The following is a 24,792-nucleotide window of genomic DNA, read 5'->3' as shown; positions in this document are numbered from 1 at the left end:
CCAACTGTCCTTGGAAATTATATATTTAACACTAAACACTGACAGAGGATAAAACGTTAAACTGCAGGGATAAATAAAAAGTATAATTTATCAACAAGATACTTTCCCTTTAAGGGATGTAGGGCTGAGTGTGTGTGTGAGAGAGAGAGTGAAAGAGATAGAAGAAGAGAAAGAGAGGGTGAAGGGAAATTCTGCACTTGCCTGTCTGGCAAAGGCCGAGGAGTGAGTGCACAAGTTTGAGTCCGGGTGAGTCAAGCTGTGTGAGAGAGAGGCAAAGGGAGGGGAGAGGGAGTTCCACCCTGAAAGAGTTAGGGGAAACGGAGGGAGAGATGCTAGGAGACGGATAGCCTTTGAGATAGAGAGTGCACAGGCAATTGATAGAGAGGTGGTTGAAGTGCAAAAACAATATAGAGAACAGGAAAGGGAAACGTGTTAGAGAGGGAGAAGACTTGCAGAGTAAGAGGTGAAAGAAATAAAAGAAGGTATGGAGGTGATGGTGGTGGGGGGCACAGATTGAATGTGTGAGTCGGGCAAGTGGTAAAGCATTTGCATAAAGGGTGAGGGCACTCTGCCCGGCTTTGGGGAGAGGTTGGCATCTCGCCGTGCCGACTGGCAGAACGAGGACCAGGGAGGAATAAAAGAATGAGGGGGAGCGAAAGAGTGCGAGAGAAACTCTCTCAATAGTGCATCTCTTGTGTGAGGAGAAGCAGGCCTTGGCCGGTGGTGGAGCAGGGCATGGCAGGGAGGGGTTATCGGGTTTCATTATCTGCTTGATTCCTGCTGTATTTGCTAACCATGAGGTTGAAAGCCCTCTCTGCAGCTGTAGGCAGGGCAGGGGAGCCAGTGTGTGCCGCTGGCATGTGCCGACTGGAACACTGTAGGTGTGTGCAGCATGTGCTCCTGTTAGCAGTGAGACAGAAAGTGTGAGACAGACGCTCTCCTTCCCTGTATTATTCAAACAGAAAGCTGCCACACTCTATTAGCACACACACACACACACACACACACACACACACACACACACACACACACACACACACACACACACACACACACACCAAGTATAACACTGCCCACTTGACCTTATCAGGAATGGCCGCCCTTGTCTAGGGGAAACGCTGTACTCTGTTTTACTGCTACGTCCTCCGTCGGAAAATGCCAAACCAACAATGTGTGTATGTGTGTGTGTGTGTGGCTTTGTGTGTGTGAGTACATTCATGGGTTTGTGTGTGTGTGTATTTGCCATGGTGAAGCTTCAGAATCCTCTGTAATGTAAACACACATGCACAAGTCTACATGTATTCACTTAGCATACATGTAATCCTATATGGCCTCATCTAGCCACAGCCACATGTTGAAGTGGTTTTATTAAATCATTGTTTGCAACATGCAGGACCAGAATCTCCTAATTTAGTTTGAAATCTATAATTTTGCCCAGTTTTATTTATACCACGATAACATCATCCCCTAAGAGAAACATTATTTCTAATTGACGGCACTGTTATCAAGATTAACTTTCTGTTTGGCATTAAAAGGAGTAAATGTAAACGATTTCACACAGCCCTCTTTTCTGTCCTCTCAGCACATTTTGGTGTGAGCAGTGTATAGCTTTTTGAACTCCAGTCACCAAATCTAAGCCAGAAGCTCCGCAAATCTATTTAAATGATGATCATCATAAAATGTATTTTTAAGTCATCCAAAATTGAATTCAGTTCTCCAAATATTTTTAGAATATAAATTGGGAATATAACTTGTGGGGTTAGACTTATGCTTGTAATTAACTGTATAAGGTGACATTTATGAAGATGGGCAAGAGTCATATGAAAACCACAAACCTCAAGAAAAATCCTGGCTGAATAAAATGTTGGATACTAAAAGGAATCATAAAGAGCCCTTGATCTTATCTTTGATGTGCTCACATTTGAGGCTGAAACAGTCTGCCCAGCTATCGCACAAATGTGAAAGCATATTTGGGTATAATATTACGCAGGCCTGCAGTCATGTCAGAAGCCCCAGCTTGCTATCACTCCTTGTGTCTCTGGAGCTGTTTAAAGCTCACTTGCGCGCTCTGTCTTTCCCTCTCCGCCTCATGCCACAAATGGCTTCCAGACTTTCACACATAGTAATGCTTCAGTGTGTAAACAGGCGTAATTACAACGATGCGCAGACACACTTTTAACATCAATCTGTGCCGATGGGAGAAAGAGAGCAGAAAGAGGCAACGTTTTTTTCCCTCTTTTTGAGAGTAGATGCATGGATAAAAAGATGTTTAAACTGGATGGAAATACAAACACTGGCAGTGATGAGAAGTTAAGGAGAACATTTTCCAGGAGAATAATGGGTCTGTGTTTGAATGCATGTAGGTGGGCTTAAATAAGTGAATGAAAGGGAAAGAAAATAGGATACTTTGTTTCTGTCTCATGAGAGTTTCCACGGAAATAGTAGTCCACTTATCCGTAATTTTTTGTATTTCTCTGAGGTTTGTGAGGTTACTAACCCAGGGTGTTACTCACCACTATTCAAGCCGGCACACCTTACTTTTCCTGCACTACTGTTATAATAATATGGAACATTTCTTCAACCAAAACATTTTTTTTTATTCTCAGTTTCTTTTTTAACAAAATAAACACAATTTATTACATTATGCCTGCACTGCGTGAAAATGTCTCTGTCTCACTTTTATTATGAAGGCGAAGTTTTGAAAATCTTATTTTATTTAATATAAAAAGCATGAACAGCTCAAGGAACTTTAACCCAAATTATTCCAGATAATCTCAAGAGGTCAGAGCACACACACACACACACACACACACACACACACACACACACACACACACACACACACACACACACACACACACACACACACACACACACACACACACACACACACACACACACACACACACATACACATACACATACACACACCACACACACACACACACACACACACACACACACACACACACACACACACACACACAGACACACGCACACACACACACAGGAAAATATCTAAGATCTCTCACAGTCTTTCCTTTACATCAGCACTGAGCACTTGTCAATATGATTTCACAGCACAAGTCAAAGTTAAATTCCAGTTGTAACACGTCCTCACACACTGTAACCTTAGTGTGCGTGTGTGTTTGTATGTGTGTGTTTCCTAACCTTATTTTGAAGGATCATAATTCTTCATATAGTTAACTAAAGACTTGTGTGTGAAACAAAAATAAATTCATCAGGCAAATCAGCCCTTCAGTCCCTGTAGCTCTTAAATTATGTTTTTAATTAAGTTTTCCTTTTCTCTTCATAACTTGATTTGACAAAGAAATGTTCCTAAAATAAAATACTAAAATAGCATTAGACTAATAGGTCAGTGTTTCCTGGTATCCCAAAAATATGGTACAATTAATATATTATTATTAATACGAGGAAATAAATTAAATATATATTTGAAATAAAACAATGATTTTGTATTTACAAGGAAAAATGATTAAAAATGATTATGATTATCCTGTTCTACATTTTCATGTTAAACTGTAAACATGAAATCAGTTTCGTCAAATATATTTATGAGTCAGAAATTTAAATAAACGCTCTCCGTTTCTTTAAAATCACATTTCATATTTATATATTTTCAGGATATTAGTGTTTTATAATTAACTGTTTTAATTGTTTATATGTTTCTGGCAATTTTTTGTTTGCAGGACATTTTGAAACCAACTAGTTAAAACTTTAAACCACATTTTGTATGACATTTAGATCATTAAGCTCATGTTTGTTGTAAGAATACAACAATATAATATACTACACTATTACACTAACAAATGCCACCCTTTCATATTTCCTATTAATATTAGAAAATATGAAGGGGTTGCCTTTATTAGTATAATTTGAGGGAGTGGTTGAACTTAAGTAATTAAGTTTATGATGTATTACTTCTACTGAATTCATTTAGAAATTCCATGTTGTCTATTTTTGGAACAACCATTATATTGTAAGAAGGAATAAAATAAAATAAGTGACCTTTGTTGTTATTATAATGCCAAATACCTACAATCTCTCGTGTGTTGTCCAGTTAGAGAATACATGCTTGTTGACTCCCAACCAACGCATATTTAGTATTATTTAAACGTGATAATCTGATTCCTTTACCATTCATTTTCGCATTCAAGACACCGCAAACTCATCCCAGGTAGGCTATAGTGATTAAAGCTGACGACAACAGTGTGGGAAACAGGCCCGAGTTACGGCTGTATATAAATAAATGTAATGCAAATATAACCCTCAGACTGGAACCAATAGTGATTTTTTTACATTTGCACAAAGGTGTTAATAGTCTATTTAAAAATGTAAAAACGCTAAACAGGCTACATGATCACATCTGCAGTAAATGGGGGAAAGCTGCTTAACGCTTTGGTGCAAATGTGACATATTTGTTTACTCTGGCGGAGGTTTGCCTTCACTGAGGTCATACATAACACTGTTTTTATGAATAAGCTGTACTGCGACACATCTTGACCCTTGTTGTTTAACGTAGGCCTCAGCAGACTGAGAGCAGACGGCAAATTAAGCTCAAGTTTAGTTTCCTCTCCGTGGGGAGGAGAGGAGCATTAGTTTTGAACATATCAGGTATTTAAAGCGGTTTTATTGTTAACAACGAGACATAATGTGCGTTTTAAAGAACGTAAAATAGGTTACATAAAGTTACATAGAAACAGACGGACGGAGGTTAACAACGCGGTCGGGAAAGGTTAAGGGACAGAGACAGACAGACAGCTGTTATTAACTGAACTACCGACATACCGGAGATTATAATGTTGCGTTAACACGGTGACCGAGGTAGGTGACTTTATTTTAAATGTGTGAGTATTGATTTTGTATTGTTTCACAAAATGTAGAGACGCAACCCTCAGGCCGTTTTAAGCTCACAGCCACAGAGCAGTTTTGGTGTGCTCCTCTATCACATCCCCTTTAGCCCAAACTTTCATGTAACGTAGCCTACATTGGTGTTTAATTAGCATACTTTAAAAACATATCTTATTTTCAACGCAATGACCTGCTCTGCTTCGACCTATATTTGCCATTTTACTTATTTTCTATCAGGCCTCATTTAATACCATGGTGCGTTTTTGGCTTCAGGACAATTGGGAGCTTTTTAACAGCCATCTCTTTAACATAACACAATGGTGTAATGGGTACATTTGCAGTAAGCACCATTTTTTAAATCTCTGTTTTGTTCTTTAATACCATCAAAATCTTGAATACAACAATTTCGGTTTTTATGCATTTCCTTTGTCTTGTGTTTTTGGCAGTTGCTGCTTCCAAGCTTGGCCTTGTTAATAAAACCTGAGGTGGTTTCATTTCTCTGCTGTTCTCTAAGTTGTGCCCTGTCAGGGCAGGAGGGGAGATTGTCTTGCCCAGCCTGGCGAACAAAGGTCGTCGTTTTTCTGAAAGAAGGAGCATGGCATGCAGAGATAAGATGAGCTCTCGCTCAAATTATTGCAAAGCAGATACCTAAAGAGTCAAGCGGCCAAGGCCTGAAAAACTCACTCACATGTTGTGCCCCCAGTAACTCTGGGCAACATGGACAAACCCTCTCTAATGAGCTGAAGGACATGTGGGTTTGAAAAAAGGAAACAAAATTAACATGGACACATTAAATAGTAGGGTGCCACAAAGACTCATTTCTTGGCCAAAATCATAAAAGATCTTGCCTTAACTGCAAATTCTGCACAGACCTCAATACCTGTGTTATTATGTTGTATAATTTTGCATTTGGTCCAGTTAAGATTATAATAGGCTGGCAGTGAGGAGATTTACTTAAGTGATTTCATAAAGAGGGATTTGTTTTTGATGGATTACGTATTTCATACAAATAGTATTTGCTTAAATATATGGATTAATTTGTAGTCTCATGATAGATATCAGCTTTTCATCCTCTTTGTGTTATATAAAGAGTTAAGTGGAGTTATTTCACAGAAACAAATGTTGCAGAGCTAGACCTACAAATGTGCTGTTTTAAATGGACACAAGGGGTTTTGGATTTCCCTGATAGAGATCTTGGTTAATAATCGTATAGCCTGTCAGTAACGGCACGATTATATTACAGGAAGTCACTGTAAAATCTTGGCACATATCACTCCTTTTCTTTGTCTGCGGCCCATGCACCAAAAAGTCTTAATCCCTTCAGTCTTTTCAAATAAGCGACACACACCTCCGTTATTATTCTTCAAAAACAAAAACAAACACACACAGCCTCTTTAATTCCATCTCCTCGTGTTCCTTTTGCCCACATTTTTTTTGCCTCCTCCATATTCTCTCATTCCCACAATGTTCTTGGTTCAGTGTGGCTGTGTGAGGCAGGCGTATGTTAGTATGAACAATCGGCACCCGGCCCGGCTCGGCCTGGTCCAGATGGGGTCTGCACCCCCCTAGCAGTAGCGGGGACGAGCCAGTCAGTCAGTCAGCCATCCAGCTAGCCAGCTAGCTACCCACCCGGATAGCCAACCAGTCATTCACCCAGCCAGTCATGTCGCCTCTCAGCCAACCGAACAGCCAGCTTGCCAGCCAGTCAGTGGAGCAGCCAGTCGCCGGACGGCGGGTCCTCTGTCAGACTCCGACTGTCAGACTCTGACAGAGGAGCAGGCCAGGCTAAATCTGACGGTCCTGGGAGCCAACCAGAGGACTCTGGCCGTTGTAGGGCGTTCACACAGACAGCCTGTCCCGCTGCACAGCAGGGGGCTTCAACCCACAATCAAATGGCCGGGCCCTCAACTTTGCCACATGACAAGTTAGCTTTTTGTGGCTGCCCATTGCCCGAGATTCCAGTTTGGACAATGTCTCTATAATTCTCCATGGACTAATTTGGACAGCATAAATTAGCAAATACTTTTTTGTAATTTGGAAGAATGACATTTAAATGCACTTCTAATGAAAAGAGGGGTCTATACTTATTTCCTACATCAGAATATATTGAATTGATCCTTGGTGAGAGCCTTTGTCTCCGAAATACTTCTCCCATGGTGCACTGGGCACAGTTTGTCCCTCTGAGGTCATGTGGGTCAGCCAATGATGATGAGACAATGCGCTTGCCAGGGCAGCTATACAGCGCTGTGCTCCCTCACTTTCTGCTGCTGCTCAATCCCAATCATGTGTCATTGTGTACTTATAAATAGAAATATCGGCAATTTACTGGCTGCAGTAGGAAACTATAATTCTTTTTTCGCGCTTACAAAGACCAGCGTATCTGAATCTGAATGCATTAGACTAAGCTTTGTGAATTACAGGGAAGTTGTATAGCCTGTTTTAGACGGTTTTAATATCCGCTTGCCTTGCGTTGTTAAACGGCTTAACATGTATAGGCTACTTACATGAAGCTGTCCACCACAGCATTTTCAGTTGTCATTGTCCACCAAATCCTGTCTCTCACCCACAAATGGGATTGCTCTCTAATTTGGTAACTGAAACTTTTAATGTGTTTCTGTGTCTGTAATGTTGGAGCTTTTAACGTGGAGTAACCAAAAAAATGGGGGATAGAAGGGGCCAGTTTGGAAGTGAGGGTGCATTTTGAAACAGGAGAGCATGTTTTTGGATGGTATTTTTTGTTGGGGGGTTGATGGGCATGTTCTTCCCCCTCCTCTCTTTGTTTGTGTGTTAAATCCAGGAGCAGCTGCTGGTCTCAGGGTCTAGTGGGATTTTGGGCCTGTGTTTTCTCATGCCATCCCATGCCAAGGTGGTGTAACGCGAGCAGAGAGAGGGGTGTTTCTGGAGGGGGAGGGCGGCGGTTTGTGTGGGGGGGGGGGGGTGCAGTTGGAGAGCGAGCTGGTTTGTTGGGATGGCTGTGACCACGCTGGTGACGAAGGCGATGAAGGGGGGGGGGGGGGGGGGGGGGTGGGCGGGAGACCGTAGGGGGCTTTAGGAGGCGGGTGCTGTCTGGATTGGATGCATGTAAAATTAATATCCTCTGGACTTTGCCTTCGCACTAGATTGGAACTTGTCTATTTGGCTAATGACGTGCCTTCTGCCTGCACCACACACAGTCCCCGTCTCTCCCCCTCCCTCCTTCTCTCTCTCTCTCCACTACCAGCCTACCAACCATCCACCCCCCCCCCCCACCGCTTTGCTTCTCCCTCTGCCATCTCTCTCTTCCCTCCCTTTCAGCGCTGGGAGCATGCGTATTGGCTGGGCTGTTTGAGACTCGGTGCCAAATAGGTGGGCCCTCTGCATGTTGGCACAGACTCAGTCAATGGTTAGAGAAGGAAAGTGGAGAGGAAGAGAGACACAGAGTTGGAGAGAAAGAGGGGGGAAAAAGAAGCTGCACTCGGGTTTGCCAGCGGTCGTGCACACTCTTCCAACATTGATTCGGTCCTCTTGTTTTGTTTTTTTTCTCTTCTTCTTCTCCTCTGTCCGCACCCCCCTTGTCCAGCTCTCTCTCTCTCTCTCTCTCCCTCTCTCTGCGAGTCTTATGCAGATCTCACAGAATTGAACCAATAGCACGCGTCGCTTTGCCAAGCATTTTCTTTTGTTTTGTTTGTCAAAACAAACTAGGGGGCTTGTTGAAGTTTTTGATAATTTTGTACATTTTTGCAGCAATATCTGTTTTGTGCGTGCGCGTCCAGCTCTTTTTTTAAAGATCCTTTAGACAGAGAGATTGCTGAACTTCTCTACATTCTCCTTCTGTTGTGCTCTTGAACAGCAGCTCTCCTGCTACAGTACCTCCTGTGTTCCTGTGCTGGTATTACACTGCGCCCCCTTGGCCTGTCTCCTCTTTCTCAGCTTTTTCCCCCCTGCTGCTTTTATTGGACAGTTTCTCAGCTTCTCTTTTTGCTTAATTTTCTTCTCTCAGTCTTTTGTTTTCTAATATATGCAGCATCACTTCAGCGCCTTTGTTTGTTTGTTTGTAGCCTTTATTTAACCAGGTAAAATCCCATTGAGATCAACGATCTCTTTTTCAAGGGAGACTTTTTCAAGGGAGACCTGCTTTTGAATCACCAATCCAGTTGTTGTCCTCGTGGTGCATTAAGTTTCTTTACAATCGGCGGGTGAATTTATGATGAGAGAGCAAAATGGTAACTACTATGTTAATGTTGTTTTATTGCCATATGTTTTATGGAAGCGACTGTTATTGATCATTTTAGTGCAGACGCATTTATGTTATTTATGGACAAATATTTTAATTTTTAATAATTTCAATTTAGTTGGGAGTTCTCTAACATTATTACGAGTTGCATATATTATATATTGCAGTTTATGTAGTCAGTCAGCATTAGGTTTTAAAAATAGTTTTTGCTTTACGGATGTAGATATGAAATACATTATTTTTCTTAAACAATATTAAATGTATTTGTTACAATTTTGCAATATTTATTTAATACTAACACGTTTATGTATTTATGCAGGTCCACAAATATGTCCACTGTTATTTGAAGAAGATACATCATTTCCATTTCTCCACTTTTACCTCTTTCTCAGTTTTGAGTTATTGTTTTGTAAAGTGTGTCCTTCAATGTGATGTGTGTGTGTGTGTGTGTGTGTGTGTGTGTGTGTGTGTGTGTGTGTGTGTGTGTTGAGAGTGAAATGCATCTCTCTGTCACTTTCTCTCTCTCTCTCTCTCTCTCTCTCTCTCTCTCTCTCTCTCTCTCTCTCTCTCTCTCTCTCTCCCGCACCTCTCGCTCATTCTCTCCCTCCGCTCGTACAGAGCAGGCGCCGCTCCTCCATGCTGCGTGCCGGTGCTAACTGCCTCTCTTCTCTCTTCCCTTCCTCACCCCCACTCCCTCTCTCCCCATCCTTCTCTCCCCCATTCTCTCCCTCTCTCTCCACTGCCTCCTCCTGCTTCCACCCCTCCTCCCTCTCCTGCTCCACCCTCCCCCCTACCTCCTCCCTCATCCAGGATGAATTCCACCCCTTCATCGAGGCCCTGCTGCCCCATGTCCGCGCCTTCGCCTACACCTGGTTCAACCTGCAGGCCCGCAAGCGCAAATACTTCAAGAAGCACGAGAAGCGCATGTCCAAGGAGGAAGAGCGTGCAGTGAAAGACGAGCTGCTGGGGGAGAAGCCAGAGATCAAGCAGAAGTGGGCCTCGCGCCTGCTGGCCAAGCTCCGCAAGGACATCCGGCCCGAGTTCCGTGAGGACTTTGTGCTCTCCATCACGGGGAAAAAGCCCCCCTGCTGCGTGCTGTCCAACCCCGACCAGAAGGGCAAGATCCGTCGCATCGACTGCCTGCGCCAGGCCGACAAGGTGTGGCGGCTGGACCTGGTGATGGTCATCCTGTTCAAGGGCAGCCCCCTGGAGAGCACGGACGGGGAGCGGCTGGTCAAGTCTCCACAGTGCACCAACCCTGGCCTGTGCGTCCAGCCGCACCACATCGGAGTGTCCGTCAAGGAGCTGGACCTCTACCTGGCCTACTTCGTCCACACGCCAGGTATGTGGCCAATTGGATACTAGACACTAATAAAGGGAGGGATGCCAACACATAAACACTCGTCATACATGCCCGTGTGCATGTGCATATAGATGAGCACAAATATTTGCATTATCACAGACACAGAAAAACACCTTACACACAAACACTGGTTTGTGTGACACATTAAATAGAGATGTATTGACAGAAATTGCCATAAATAAAGATAAGTGTATTAGTTTCTGAAACACATTTAAAAAGTGTTTGAATTATATATGATACAAATTATATTTATATATTATTATTATTTTACCATTTTGAATTTAGGTAAATTAACAATATTCATTTAAATAAATAAAGCAAACATTTAACCCTGACGACAAATAGTTTCGCTTTTTGTCTTTTCATAGTTGTCCTTCTGTTTCCTGGTATTTGTTTACATGACAACATAGTATCAACAGTAATAAAAAGAATATGTGTGTGTCAAGGGCATTCAGCCAACATGCTCTGGCAAGTACGAGTTCATTTTTCAGGCATTTGCGGCTTCATATTGAGCATGTATTTTGTGTTTTTTTTATAGGAAGGAATTTGCATGCCTCTGTGTGTGTTTTCTATGAGCTGATCACCACTGTCAAAATGTGTGTTTTTGTGCGATGAGTGAGACTCGCTGTTTATAAAATGTTACTCAGTCTGTCGAAGTGTATGTGCCACGATAAGGCCATTGTAGCCAGGCATCGTCATTTGGCCGCTGCCCAGGTTCCGTGTGTGTGTGTGTGTGTGTGTGTATATGAGAGAGCAGAGCCGCGAGTCTCCTGCTCTCAGGCCGCAGGCTGCTGCCGCCTTCACCGTCTGCCTGAACGCGAGCACCACGTTGGACCTGGCTGCCAAACACACACACTCACACACACAAATCGCCAGCGCTCACAGACAGCCAGTACTATTGCAGCCACCTTCACACCCATACACACATACAAACACAGCTAAATAAAGATACACACATTTGATATTAAAAAAAGAGAAACAACTCTTGTCATCTTAGTAGCGCACTTTCACACGCAGAGCCAAACACGGTTTTAGTCACGATTGCGTACACACACCCACACAGCACACACACTAGGCCAAGGACTATCATAGATACAGTTTGATACAGCCAAACATTGTTGTATCTCAGCCACCATCGTGGATACACACACTCACACTCGGGCCAAACATCACTGTAGCCTCCAGTGCGCGTACTCTGCACCCACAGCCAAAAACACTGGCTGTGTTGTCGTCTTTCCCCCACATTGCAAAAAACACTGTCACAGCAGCCACACACACGCACACATGAAACACATTTCATAGCCAAATCCTCCAAATACACACTACACCACCATTTGCTGGCTACGTATACATACAAACACACGCTCATGACCTAATATTATCTCAGCTGGAATTTTATGGAAATTTCAAACAGTGACTCAACTAGCCTTACACACACATACAGGCACATATACATACAGCATCTTCCAGTCACTGCCCAAATACACACCCTTACTCTCTGCCTGGGCTTTACCTTAAGGTACCCGCTAACAAGACTGAAGCCAAATGCTATCACAGCCGTCCCTGTCTCTCTCTCCCTTTCTCTCCCCTTCTCTCTCTCTCTCTCCCCCTCTCTGACACACACAAAACCTCGGTCCAGGCCAAACACCTCACTCGTCCCGAGCCAAAACCCTGGCAGCAGCTCCAGTTTGTTGGTCTATCTGTGGCGGTGAAAAACTGTAGGTAGCGGGCAGTCCTGACGTTGTCTGATAAATGTTCTCTCAAATACTATTATTACATTTCATTTTAAAATGTATTTTATTTTTTATCGACTTGATTTTCGCACAATAACTGAATGCTGCTGCCCAAAACACGATTTCATAACGACTTATTGTGGATTCTGGGTCATTGAGTGGTGTTTATGGGATTTAGTAACATATCTGCAGAGAACTGTTTTTGCTCAGTTTAATAATAAAATGTACTGTTAAACATTATTTATCTTGTAAATCCTAGTCTCGTACAACAGTAAATTATAGTATTTAGTTTGTTACATCTTAGCCCGGTGAAAGCTGCAAATTAATAAACACACCATATCTAGTAAGGTGTATGGAATTTGTATGAAAATGTTTTGGTATTTAATATATATATATTATATATAAACATAAACATATATATTACTTTATATATTATAAAGTGTCATTTTTTTAAAATTAAATTTGAGATGCGAAAATGGTTTTCCCTTTATGCTGGATAAAGAAATAAAACACAGTCAACCTAAAAACTGAAAATATTTTATTGTGGTATCATATTACATATAAACTACTATATTTTACAAAATAAAAAACTTGTGAGTGATAGTGCCTATTGATTTCTGTAAATAGTAGGCATAGTATTAGTGAAAAGATATTGTATTTACATTTGTTTATATGTACTGTTAAACAGAAAACACAAACTGTGAATGTCTCATGAAGCATTTATTTGTTGACTTTCCAGCTTTCAGTGTGTGGCTTCGCACCGTCGCTACTGTACTTTGGTTTACAGCAGTACAGTAAAACACATGGCTGCTTGGAGGCGCTGCCCAGTGCACTACCCATTTATAATATGGACTTACTGCGCGCTCTCTCTTATCTTATCTGGCAAACACAGTGTGCCTCGGTACTTTTATCTGCCTCCAAAGAGCCCATGCTCGGTTTAAGTCCTGTCTGGAGAGACACTCTGGGGTCTGCAGGCAGAGCAAGAGAGCGGGACAGAGGGAGAGACAAAGGGCAGCCAACTGTCTGCAAACCTGTCATAAGGTCACCACTGTCACCACACTTGGCTTTAATTCACTTCTAAGTAGCAAATGCTTATTTTTGTTGGCATAAAAAAATGCCTGCATTCATGTGTCACATTTATCGGTTGGAGTGATGAGTGGTTACATTTTTTGCCTCAGTCGCGCTGTGAATGACAAGATGTGCTCATTGTTTGTTTTTGTTTGGTTCGCGTTTTGTCGGTCTTTAGCATCTCTGTCTTCCTCGCTCCTCTTTGATCCCATGCACACTTTTGTTTTGTCTCCTTAAACATCGCCCTCATTGTTGCTCTCACAGAGGTAAAGCCTCTGTTGATCTCTTTTGTTTATATTGTAGGAGACAGAGAGAGAGAGAGAGAGAGGGAGAGAGAGAGCGTGTTGGAAAGGAGAAGAGGCTGCGATAGTGATTGTTCTGTTTGGCAGCGCCCGAGCCCCGTTGGTGTGGGAAGAAGAGAAAGACGTCTTGTGTTTTGTTTATGACAGAGTGGCAAAAGCTGCCACAGGGAATCTCTGGGCTTGCCGTCAGGCTTTCTCAGGCTGTTCTGCAGCCAGCCAGCCTTTGAGATCCTCTCTGTTACGGAGCATAACACACTGCAGCCGTAACAGAACAAACCACGCTGCCATAATACACAGCCATCTCCCCCTGCTTTTCAGGCACCTCAGATAAAGGGCAACAACCCAGACAGAGGGTCCCGTCTTTGAACATTGTAACTAACATACTGGCAAAGAATAGAGGAGAGGGTTGTGTGGTGCGCTGGAGTGAGTAGTGCTTTATTTTTTAGTGTTTTATCAAGAGTGATTGAACGGAGATAGCCAAAGGTATGCCTTATCTGCTTATCTTCATCTGTAATGCATTTGTGGAGAGATCCTTTAGCTGCTTTTCCTATTGGACTATTTGATTTATAACCTGTGCTATTTTAGCTTAAACTCAGCACATTTCTGATTTATTCAATGTTGGAAAAATAGAAGATTAAGGGAAAAAAACATTTGTGAGGTCCAAAGTTAGCTCAGTGCACTCAGTAATTTTTTTTACTTCATTCTTGCTGCTTTTTCTTTGCTTTTCTTTCTTTTGTACGCGGTAAGTGTGATCATGAAAAGATGTTTCAAATGTGTTTCCAATCAAAAGTGCAGTACAGGAAATTTGCAGTCACTCCGAGGGAGGTGTGAAATGTGCTCGCCGTGCCATTTCTGCCATGACCGCTCCACACTCCACGCTTTACGGTGCCAGATCCCGCCTCCCTCTCGCTATAGCAATAGTCATGCCTTGGACGGCGCTGTGAGAAAGCCCGGAGAAATCCTAGTGCTGCAGCCGGCCCCGCGGCAACTCACTGACCACAGGAAGGATTCACAAATTAAAAAAAACGTGTGTCCATCACTTATGAAAACTCCCAGAGTATTCTGGATTTATGGGGGGAAAGACCAGAAATATGAAGAAAGAAGGGAGAAAAGTATATATGACATATATATGATTGGTGAGAAAGAGAGGCTCCTGACAGTCATGGCTGACATGATAAATCGTTTGCTACGTGATAAAAGTTGACAGGATACTCTGATGGATTCCACAGGTTCCCACTGCTCCATGGCTCAGTATTCCTTTTTTTCTGTGAAAATAATCTGTTCTTAATTACTTCCTGGATCTCTTCTCCAGCTCCCATTACATCATGAGGTTTGACTGGACTGTCCTTGTGTGTAAGTGTTTTTGTTTGTGTCTGTGTGAGCACATCTTAGGATGACCCTCAGCAGTGAAGTAAGGATTGAGTTTTGATTAAATGAAATCACAGAGGGAGTCGGTCAGGTCTGAGGCTTTTGTATTGTGTGTGGTGGGAACAGGGCCCACGCCGGCTAAGAAAAGCTCTCCGCATGCAGAGCGGCTTTGGCATCAGCAAATGTTCGCCGGTGTCTCTCATTTATCCGGGCCTGCGTCATCGTCTTCTGCGCGTCTCTTTCTCTGTCTGGCGTCAGGAGCATGTCGAGGTGGCTACGTATCAAATCTAAAGGGTTAAGATAGAGGGAGAGCCCCGTCACATTAGAGAGACAGAGTGAGAAGGAGTCTTCTCACACTATTCTTGGCTTCGGAAAAAAGTCTGTGTATTTGGATAGCTAATGGTATCAGGCTAGCCAAAGCCCTGTTGTGTGCTCATTCACTCCAAAACTTGCACACACACGCATACACACACACAGTCGCGAGGCTAACGTTGGGGTGTCACAGACGTACATAGAACAGTCCAAAACCGCAGGGTCTACACTTATCTCATGAGACCACGATGACACGAGCAGACCTGAGGGAATTTAAAAAAACACGACAAAGGCAAGTCAAAGACAATGTTGTTATGTTTGGTCTTCCATTAAATTGACCAGTGAAAACTGGCATGCTCCGTGATACGGTGCCTTTGTCCTGCTTTTTGGGGTTTTTACATAACGATCATAAGCCTCCGTTTCTTTGGCTGTGTCTGCCTCAGGAGAGCGTTAAACCCCAGGAAATATCTGGTCCACCCGCATCTGTTTCCTTTTGTGTGAAGAGTGTTAGCGTTAGGAGATATGAGGTAAACAGATTATTCCAGTGAAATCGGGAGGCCATCATCGTGCTGGAACAAACACACGAGGCAGTTTGCACTATTTGGCTCCTTTTATCCGTTTTTCTCCGCTCCCTTCTTACTTTATGAATGAACTCAGCTGTCAGAGTTTTCCTGTGTTTTAATCAGGAGAAATGCCAACACATAAACACTTTAATTGTAAAGGCATCACAGGTAGAAAAGCATAAGAATTGACATCGATATACTTCAGCTTTGTATTCTGTGGTTCTTCAGGATAAAAGACAGAAATATTATCTCAGTTTCAAATTAATAACTGCCGATGCTTTTTTATTACTAATGGTGCAGATTATTTTTTTACTTCACGTCTTCCTTGCTTGTGTGGTCGTTTTTCTCTGACACAACATTTGTCAGTGTATTGTGAAATTCCCATTGTCTTCATACATAATTAAGCTACTTAAAATTAATTTGTCAAAATATATTATGGTATTCTAAAATATATAAATAAATAAATACGATAGTGTAATGAATCATTATGGGATCACTGGAATTGTATTTATATAAATTCCTTCACTAATATAGGGCGTTATCACTTACTACTGAGCCCAGTCTAATACCTACTGTTGAGATGTAACTACATATTAAAATACAATAAAACACATTTAAAGATTGTCAAATAAAAATGGGTGTACACTAAGCTAAGCACGCAGCAATAAAAACAGCATTCTTTACCGGAGCTGAGAAAGCTTCTTTTTTTTTACGTTTTTTTATTCAGAGAAAATCCTAGAAAGCAAAAAAAAAGGGAGAGAAAGGAGGAGAAGAAAAGAAAGAGGTTATTGAGAAAACAGAGAGTCAGAAGCAGCGAGGGGGTGGTATTGTCTGAATTAATACTGTGTCTTCCCAGTGCCGGGTCTCTTTTCAGGCTTTTGTAGCGGCGCCAACCATGAAATGTGTCTGTCCCCAAAAACCATATACCCACTCAGGAGGGTTTCCCGACCTCAGAGAGAAGGAGGAGGAGAAGGAGCAAAGGAGAGAGGGCAGTGGCCAATGCTCACTGTCAGGCAGGCCAGCCAGAGCGGAGGGAGAGCCAGGGAACATGCCTTATTCACCGGGCTGCACTCACAGCGAGGCCCTGGCATCGGCTGCTAAGTCTGGCTAACAACGGCACACAACACAGACATAGTCATGCTATAATGAGAGTCACACTACCGCGTATTCAATCCAAAGCACCCATTTCTCTTGATTTTTCTAATTTAGTTTTTCACATCAAGTTTCCTTTCCTATAATAAGTGGCCTTGAGTTTTTAGTGCTGAATAAAAAAAGTTGGGTTGATTTAAAAAATGAAAGGCAACAACCTCTATTTCATTTAATTTTGCACATGTGGGTTGAAGAATAAAGAAATGATTATGTGGGCGAGTTTAACGCTGATGTTCAGAAAGTGAGAGGAGTTGTGTTGTCGGCCGTTTTTGGCACGATGCTATCTCTGTATGGAAGATGCCAAATTTTCATACACAGTCCTTGCCAACCTCCTCCCTCTGATCCTCGCTTTCTTCCGTTTTCTTTTCTTTCTTTCACTTGTTCCCCTTTTCTTTTATTCCTCTTTAGGGTTCAAATGAATGCCCTCCCCTAGCCTCATTAGCACCCTGGACTCCTGTTTGCTGCTACAGAAAAATGTATAATAACTTGTAAGCACAAACATTTTAGTGCTCAATAGGACCATTATCCTTGTTTTTCATGAAAGCAGGCCATCGTGGTCTGTGAGCCCTGACTGAATTGTCTTTCTTGTTTCTTTCATTCAGTATGGAAAGATGTCTTGCCATTAGACATTTGGTTGATCTATCAGCAGGATCCTTTCCTTTTAACGGTATCTTTACATTTCACATTTCACAGGCTTTTCGATTTCTTTTAGATAACATTTTATCTGTCGAAGCATTTTAAGATTGAGGCTTGATTGCAGTTTAGTTTTAAATGTGCGTATATGTATTGCGTTCACTTTTAAGATTTTGAATTGTTTTAATTTGACCATTAAGTCAAATGGTCAAATCTGGTTAAAACATGTCACTTCACAGGTGGCACCAGATTGTTTAATGTTGTTTTTCAGTGGCAAAAAAAAGAAGCGGTTTCGCAGCAGGCCACTCGTTCTTGAGAGACAACCTTGATGAGGGGCATCATTTGGTGTTCGTTACACCGTGAGAAGGAGAGCAGTTTAGAAAAAGACAGAAAGTGGGGTGGGGGGGGGGGCGAATGAGCGAGTGAGCTGAGAAGCACAACAGAATGCAGAGAATCAAATTTGGCATGCGTCTGTGTAAGCGAGTAAGCTTCAAATCAGTTTGGACACAGATCTAGGACACTAGACGGAAAGAAGAAAGCAGGATGAAACGGGATAGGGAACGACATGGGATTGAGAAGGGGGGGTAGAGTGTATATGTGTATGTGTGTTTAGGGGATGGGGGGGGGGGGGGTGTAGCTAAGTAGAGGATGAGATGGAGGGGGTTTGTGGGTGAGGTTTAGGGGGTGAGGAGGGAGGAGGGTGTTTGGTAGAGTGTCCCTCAATGACGACTTGAAAAACAGGCCGGTAAATAAATGGAGTGGCAGTAAACAAGGCTCGGCGCTTCATCAAAAGACTCCATTCATCTGTGAACAGGAGAGTCTCTCTTTTCTCTGAGGAGACAGAGAAACGGACCCACTGACGAGAGGACGGCGCTTGTGTAGATAACAGGATGACTTTGGAGTGGGAACGGCGTTGGTGTGTGTGTTGGTTCAGGAGTTTGAGGGGGAGCGAAGCAGGTGGGAGGTGGACACAGTCTTAACGAGTGGGGTAAGGTGGGGGTGGAGATAGTGTGTTCTTTATCCTATCCTATCCTTATCCTATTTCCTTGAATCCATATTCAAGGAAGGATTGTGTTTTTGGGGGTTCAAATTGTGGGATAGGCCGATGACAGTACGTGTTTGTGTGCCTAGTACAAAGCGTTCTAGGGGGTGGTGTGTTTTTGGCAAGGCTTATGTGCGTGACAGCACAGGCGTGCATGTGTGTGAGAGAGTGCATATGTGCATATGTCTCCGTCTGCTCATTATACATGGTTATTTTTTCCAGACCTAGTGCTATGCTCTATTTTGCATGATTTACGGTCTTATGAGCCAAGCAGCAGGTCTTTTTTATGAGACAGAGAGAGAGGGAGTTTGGAAGGAGCACAGTGTCGGGGTCTCAGGGACACCGTGGTGAACCGGCCACAGCAAGGTGCCGCGCAACGCTTCCTGCTTCAGCAGCTCATAATTCAGCCTGTCAGCCGGTCAGCCAAGAGAGCCAGGTGTACACCAAGTGCTATAAAGTCCTTTTGTGCATTTCCGTCATGCAAACTTTTTAATTAGGAGGAGATTAATTGATGAATATAAAGATCAGGCTTAAGTCACCTCCAACCACTTAGTGAATTCTGAGACTGCATCTGAAAGAGTAGGGCAGAGAAGCCAAGCCAAAGTGGCGTCTTTTAAAAGCTTTAATTCATGCTATATTTATTCGTCACACTTAAGCATTAATGTTAACAACTCTTACTTATTTTTAACTTGCCTCAAATCATTTAGGAACACATCTTGTTAATAGCAACGACCTTGTGGTATAAGATATGAGATGTGCATCTGTCATTTTAGCTGATCTGACAGCTGAGCCTTGTACTTTTTAATTACAACTTGAGAGTAGAAGAAGACATACATTCATCTTGTCATTCACATTGCCAAGAGACTCTTTTAAAAGCCTTTTGTGTAGGTTATCAGCAGCATCCAGAACACATACTCGCTCCATTTCTCTGTTGCTGCCAGTCTTTTATGTGTTATCAATGATGTGATTTTAGTGTCCTACCGTTGATATATCTTTATTGAAACAGGTCTTTTTTTAATGTTACCCCTCTAGAAACACAGGGCTGATTTTAATGTTGCCATAGTACTCAGGAACCCCCCTTTCCTTCTCTCTTTCCTCTGTCTTGCCACCCCAAAGTCCCCCTCCCTCGCCCGCCGCCTGCTCCCCTCACGTTTATTGGACCCAAATTTGGCTGGCACCATGGCAACCAAGGCTCCCAGGGAACTTTGCCTGGGTAGAATCCAAGGTGCCTCCAGGGTGGCACTGGCTGCCGTTGTCTGTGTCACCGGGCTGTCGCCGTGGCAGGTTGCTGCGACGACAAGGCCAGCCTGGCCCTCGTTGGGAGTGCTAGCTTGCTAACCTCCGTTGACTACCTACCAGCTGACATGACCCGCCATATCCGGTGACATTAGCCTCCGCTTCCACTGCTGCAAGCCTCGGCGACTGCAGCACGGGGGAAGCAGGGGAAGCATTTCACCAGCACGCATATTGATGTGGCATGGCTGGCTGCCCAACGCTGCCTCCCACATGAGAGAACACAGGAGAGAGAGAAAGACAGCATAGAGATGCATTTTCAATGTATAATATATGAGCGTTTATATATTTCGAACAATGCCGTTCTTCTGCGGTGTGTAAATATTCAGCTGCACACTTTCGGCTTCGAATGTCTAGCCAAAACGAACAATATTTAAATGCATGATTATTATGATGTGTACAGCACTGTGCATCTGTTGAGGCAATATGGTTTTATGACTGATGCTGAATATTATCAGTAGACCAACAATGGTAACGAGTTATGGAAAAACCTCAAGAGGGCTAATTATTTTTATTGGGTTTCTCTAAGACTTTTTTCTCCATATTTTGTATTTATTTGTGCTTTTTCCAAATACCATAGACTCCTATGCAAAACGTAGAGTACATGATCTCATTGCATGGATTGACACCATGAGCCTGAGCGACACACACAGTGTAAGCCGGTTCAGTGGGATCCATGTTTCGCTCATCTTTACCTTTAACCTTCTCTAACTCGGCTTTCCAGTGAGCAATGAAGACTGGAGCTGCTGACTTAGAGCATCTTCACACTATGTCTTTCCAATTTACCCTGTCTCAATCTCACAAAGAGGTATACCAAAAGTTCTCAAAATCAGCATTTAAAGCTCGACATAGTTTCTATATTTAGGCAGTGCTTTGATTTTCTTCAGTGCAAATAATCTGCGGCCCAGCTTTTTTTGTGTGACACGCCAATAATGAGTTGGAGGTTTAGTCATAGATAAGTATTGCAGGCTGCCATGGTGCACCCAGCTTTATTTTCTAATTAAAAGTAAATACAGCCTACCCTCAGAAAATAAAAGTGGTTTTTCATTGTGAATGGAATTAAAGAAAGTTATTCCACTTTTTATTTTCTTCATATTATCAATACAACATTATGTAAAGGCAGCACTCTTCCTGCAACTGAAGGAGACTACTACTGAAAGTCTTCTGCTCTCTGTACAATATATTCTGGGTCCTTACTGCACAGAGGGAGGGCAACACATCAACTCTGCAGGGAAGGAATGGATATCTCCTCTCTCTGCTTTCTTAGTCTATGAGTCACTATCCGTAATTGGTCATGGGCTAATCACTGCTACAGTAGGTTTTCTAGTAGCTTTACAATTTGCCTTGGCTTCAGATTTTGCTTCAGATCTTATGGAAAGTTTAGTTATGGAAAGTTCAGTCACAACTTTTCATTCTCATACATTTTAACCTCTTCTTTTCCTGTGTTATGTTCCCTCTTTTTGTGAGGACAAAGTTGGTTTTTCTTCCTAAGTGAGTTCAGCCCGTGGCAGGGAGACAGTGGATTCGTCATGCGAGGTGTGTAAGGAGATATGGTGTGTGATCCATGACGGTGCTGGCGGCAGTGCTGCTGGTGCACGCTCTGTGCTGCCAGCCAGTGTAAAGAGGCCAGAGGTAGAAAGTTGAACAGAGGGAGAAAAGTTTGAGACTACATCGTTTGGAACGACATCATTGGAGACCTCATAAGCAGGAGATGGAGAACTCCTAAGTTGTTCCATCACTGTTTGTCTCTCTTTTTTCTCTAGTCTCTCTGTGTTCCTCATGACCTAAAATTGGGGGTTAGATTGAGGATAGTGACGGACTAATGAGCCCCCTTTCCTGCAATTACCCTCCTCTCCTGTTCTCTCCATTTCCCTCTCCCTCTCAAATTCTCTCTTCAGCTTTGTCTTGTTCATTTTCTCTTTCAATCTAATCATTCTGTTTCCCTCTCCCCCTGTTCTCTGTTCTGCCGTCTTTTGCCGTCTTTTCCCTTTTAGAAAGTAACAGTAAATCAAGATGGCACTTCATCTTTAAGAGCAAAATGATGGTCAATTAGAGAAATGTGGTCCTAATTTGTGGTAGATTACTATCTGAGATGTTGGATGGAAAGGCTGTTTGTTAATAAAGACAAAATGCTGAGCAGTGTTCTGTTTCCCTTTGTTCCCTTCTTTGTTTTCATTTGATTGGATGTTTTTTTTGGCCTTCTCTCCACTTGGGTTTAAAATAGTTTTCCTTTTCCATCATGTCTTCTCTCTTCTATGCTATCTGAATCACAATTTCTCAGAATCAAGAGTACTATTTTTATTATATGTAATGAGGTTTGGAAAGTTGGTTTTCCTCAAACTCTGCATGTATACGTCTTGGTAGTTGGCATATTGGCAGTGAATCCTGGTTTATAGGATAGTTGATTTCTTTCCACGCACTCATTTTGTGGGTTCAAACTGCCTCTTAACCCCAGGAGGACTTTTGTATATGTGTATTACCGTGTTCAACTGGAGGTGTGCATGAAAAAGAACATGATTTATTTTCCTTTCATGGATCCTGGCTGCTGTTTTTGTTTAGTTTGGTTGCTAGCCTAGCCTGCTGTGTCTTTCTCTGCACTGCAAGCTGGCCATGAAATGAAGCAGAATTGTCAAGGGTTCGGTTGCCCTTGCTGCTTTTTATTTCTCTGGCGCGATGTATCCATACAGACAAACCCCCCCCCCCCCCCCACCCTTAACTGCGAAAGTCTTCTCAGGACAACAGATGTCTTAGAGGCTGTAGGTATCTCTGTAGTAAAGCAAAGTGGAATTAAAACATGTTTTCTGTTGTATGAGATAACATATATATTTTGTTAAACATCATAGAGTGAGTTTATTTTATAGAAAAAGAAACTCACGATTGGCACCAGGGATTTAAATAAGAGTGTGTGGATTACTGAGTCAGGTTAAAGCTGCGGTGGTCGGCAAGCACCCAACCTGTTTAAGTGGCCTTAACATGACACTGAATCCCTAGCAGCTCCAGAGGTGCTACTTTGTAACCAACCCTGACCTCTAACCCTGCTGAGCATGGCAACTAGAGTAAAGAATTTTTACAGGCGATCAATGAGGTATCACATCACTAGAAGCTCCTAGCGTAGCGCCATGCTCTTTGGATGGTAAATGTCTTGCTCAGGTGCTAATGGTGCTACCTCTAAGCCTATTGCCAAACTGCTTCACATCCTATCCCCTAGGCCTGTGCCAAGTAAAAGTCACTCTGGATGCTAAATCCTTGTCTCGTGCCCCATGCTTACAAGTTGCAATCTAGGCTGATCCCTATTAATACAGTGGGTCATGATCAGCCTAAAATCTAGCAATCAGCTGCCCTCTATGTGGCCTGGTGTTATTGAAAATGACAGTCAGAGAGACAGAAGTATGAAGAAGATGAATGAGGTGCTGAGTTCTGACTGTATGTGACACATGTGTGTGGGTGTTGTTGATTAAAAGTTGTTGTTGTAATTGCGCGGCTTAAAATGCCAGGTGGCGGATGTGTCCCGCTAATCCCCTATCTAATTTCGAGGTCCAGGGGTGAAGCTCTTAATCCGAAAAGCACACATACGCTCACTCATAGTCTTGCAAACACAGATACACATATGCACATACACATGTTCTCTGTCCACGTTGATAATTGTATGCACGCACGGTTTTGAAATTCCCAGGAACCTTTTTTTTTTTTTAAGACTTCAAATAATGTATTGTAAGTAAGGCAATACATGTGCAACACACACACATAAACATGTTTAACGTCACAAGTTTGACCATACCCGGCAGATGCCCTTTTATCTGTTTGTTTTTCTTGATGGGCTGAGCATCTGTGTGCGGCCTTATGGCCATGTTTATGTTGGATAGCTTTAGTTGATGATGCATACTGTCCTCGTAAAAACAATCCTGCACCACATGATTGCATGTAAGTCATACCATTCTCTCTCTCTCTTTTGTTTATTTTTATGACTTCAGCGGTTAACAGGGTTGTTGCTGCACTCGAGCCATATAAAGGTACACTTGAGATAGAGGAAAGTGTCACAGTGACAGGCAGATAAGAGGTTTGGCTGGCTGCTCCACCCTTTACCTCAGTTCACCCTGCTCCGCTCCGCTCTACTGTATGTGGGTCAACCACACACTGCACACAGTGGATGGTTACATTATAACATAGGGAGGCCTATTTTGGCAAGGGGTAAGGGGGTGTTACTGTATAATAGTCATCTCTCGTTTATTTCTCTTGGACTTTTGCTCGCACATCTGAAGTTTCTTTTGCAGCACAGCAATTAGCAACTTTTGCATTTAGCTTTGACTTCATTCACAGTTTACAATTATAATAGCTTCAATGTTTTACTCGGGGTATGTTCAGGGTTACACTTTATTGTGTGAAAATGTTATGAAGATGTACAGCCTTAATAAGGATATATTTGTATTTTCTTCATTCAGTAACAGGATTGTTTTGCCCTCCACAACCTGTTGATAACTTTTCTTTTACTGACTATATCCAGCACATTAGAGTTCAGTACGTAGTCTTCTTTCCTTTGTTTCTCCCTCAGCCTTCTGCCTCTCGTGGCAGGTGTGGCAGCCATGTGTTTGAGCTGTGTGTTGTAGTTTACAGCCCAAGCTAAGAGGGGGAGGAAGGAGGGAGGGAGGGAGGGAGGAACCGCATTGCCCCGGGCGTAGGGTCATCTCAGGTGAAATGTCTCTCTGGGCATGTGGGCGTGGCCTCAAAAACAAGAGGGAGGAGTCAGAGGAAGACTGTTGACACACTACAAGATAGATAGAAAGTTTGTTATATGAGTTGTGAACTGTATTGTGTGATGTCATTTTCATCTTTATTATTTAGCTTTAGTGTATAAGGACTTAGCCACAGGAATGAGAGTCTGGA

At 42.7% G+C, this 24,792-nt stretch overlaps 1 protein-coding gene across 10 annotated transcripts in view; it reads left to right on the top strand.

Moving 5' to 3' along the window:
* Positions 1–24,792, top strand: part of LOC117481649 (nuclear factor 1 X-type-like) — a 104,869-nt gene that overhangs the window by 25,106 nt on the left and 54,971 nt on the right. For 9 of the 10 annotated variants that reach the window (XM_034129428.1, XM_034129435.1, XM_034129431.1 and 6 more), the window contains one exon: positions 9,896–10,427. In XM_034129428.1, coding sequence (XP_033985319.1) covers positions 9,896–10,427 — 532 coding nt within the window. Of the gene's footprint in view, positions 1–8,292; positions 9,075–9,895; positions 10,428–24,792 lie in introns of those variants that run through there. The other variant, XM_034129430.1, reaches the window with a different exon arrangement.

The sequence above is a fragment of the Trematomus bernacchii genome, unplaced genomic scaffold (assembly GCF_902827165.1).
Source record: "Trematomus bernacchii unplaced genomic scaffold, fTreBer1.1, whole genome shotgun sequence".
NCBI lineage: Eukaryota > Metazoa > Chordata > Actinopteri > Perciformes > Nototheniidae > Trematomus > Trematomus bernacchii.
The sequence above is the reverse complement of the archived record's forward strand: the minus strand, read 5'-3'. Positions and strand labels throughout refer to the sequence as shown.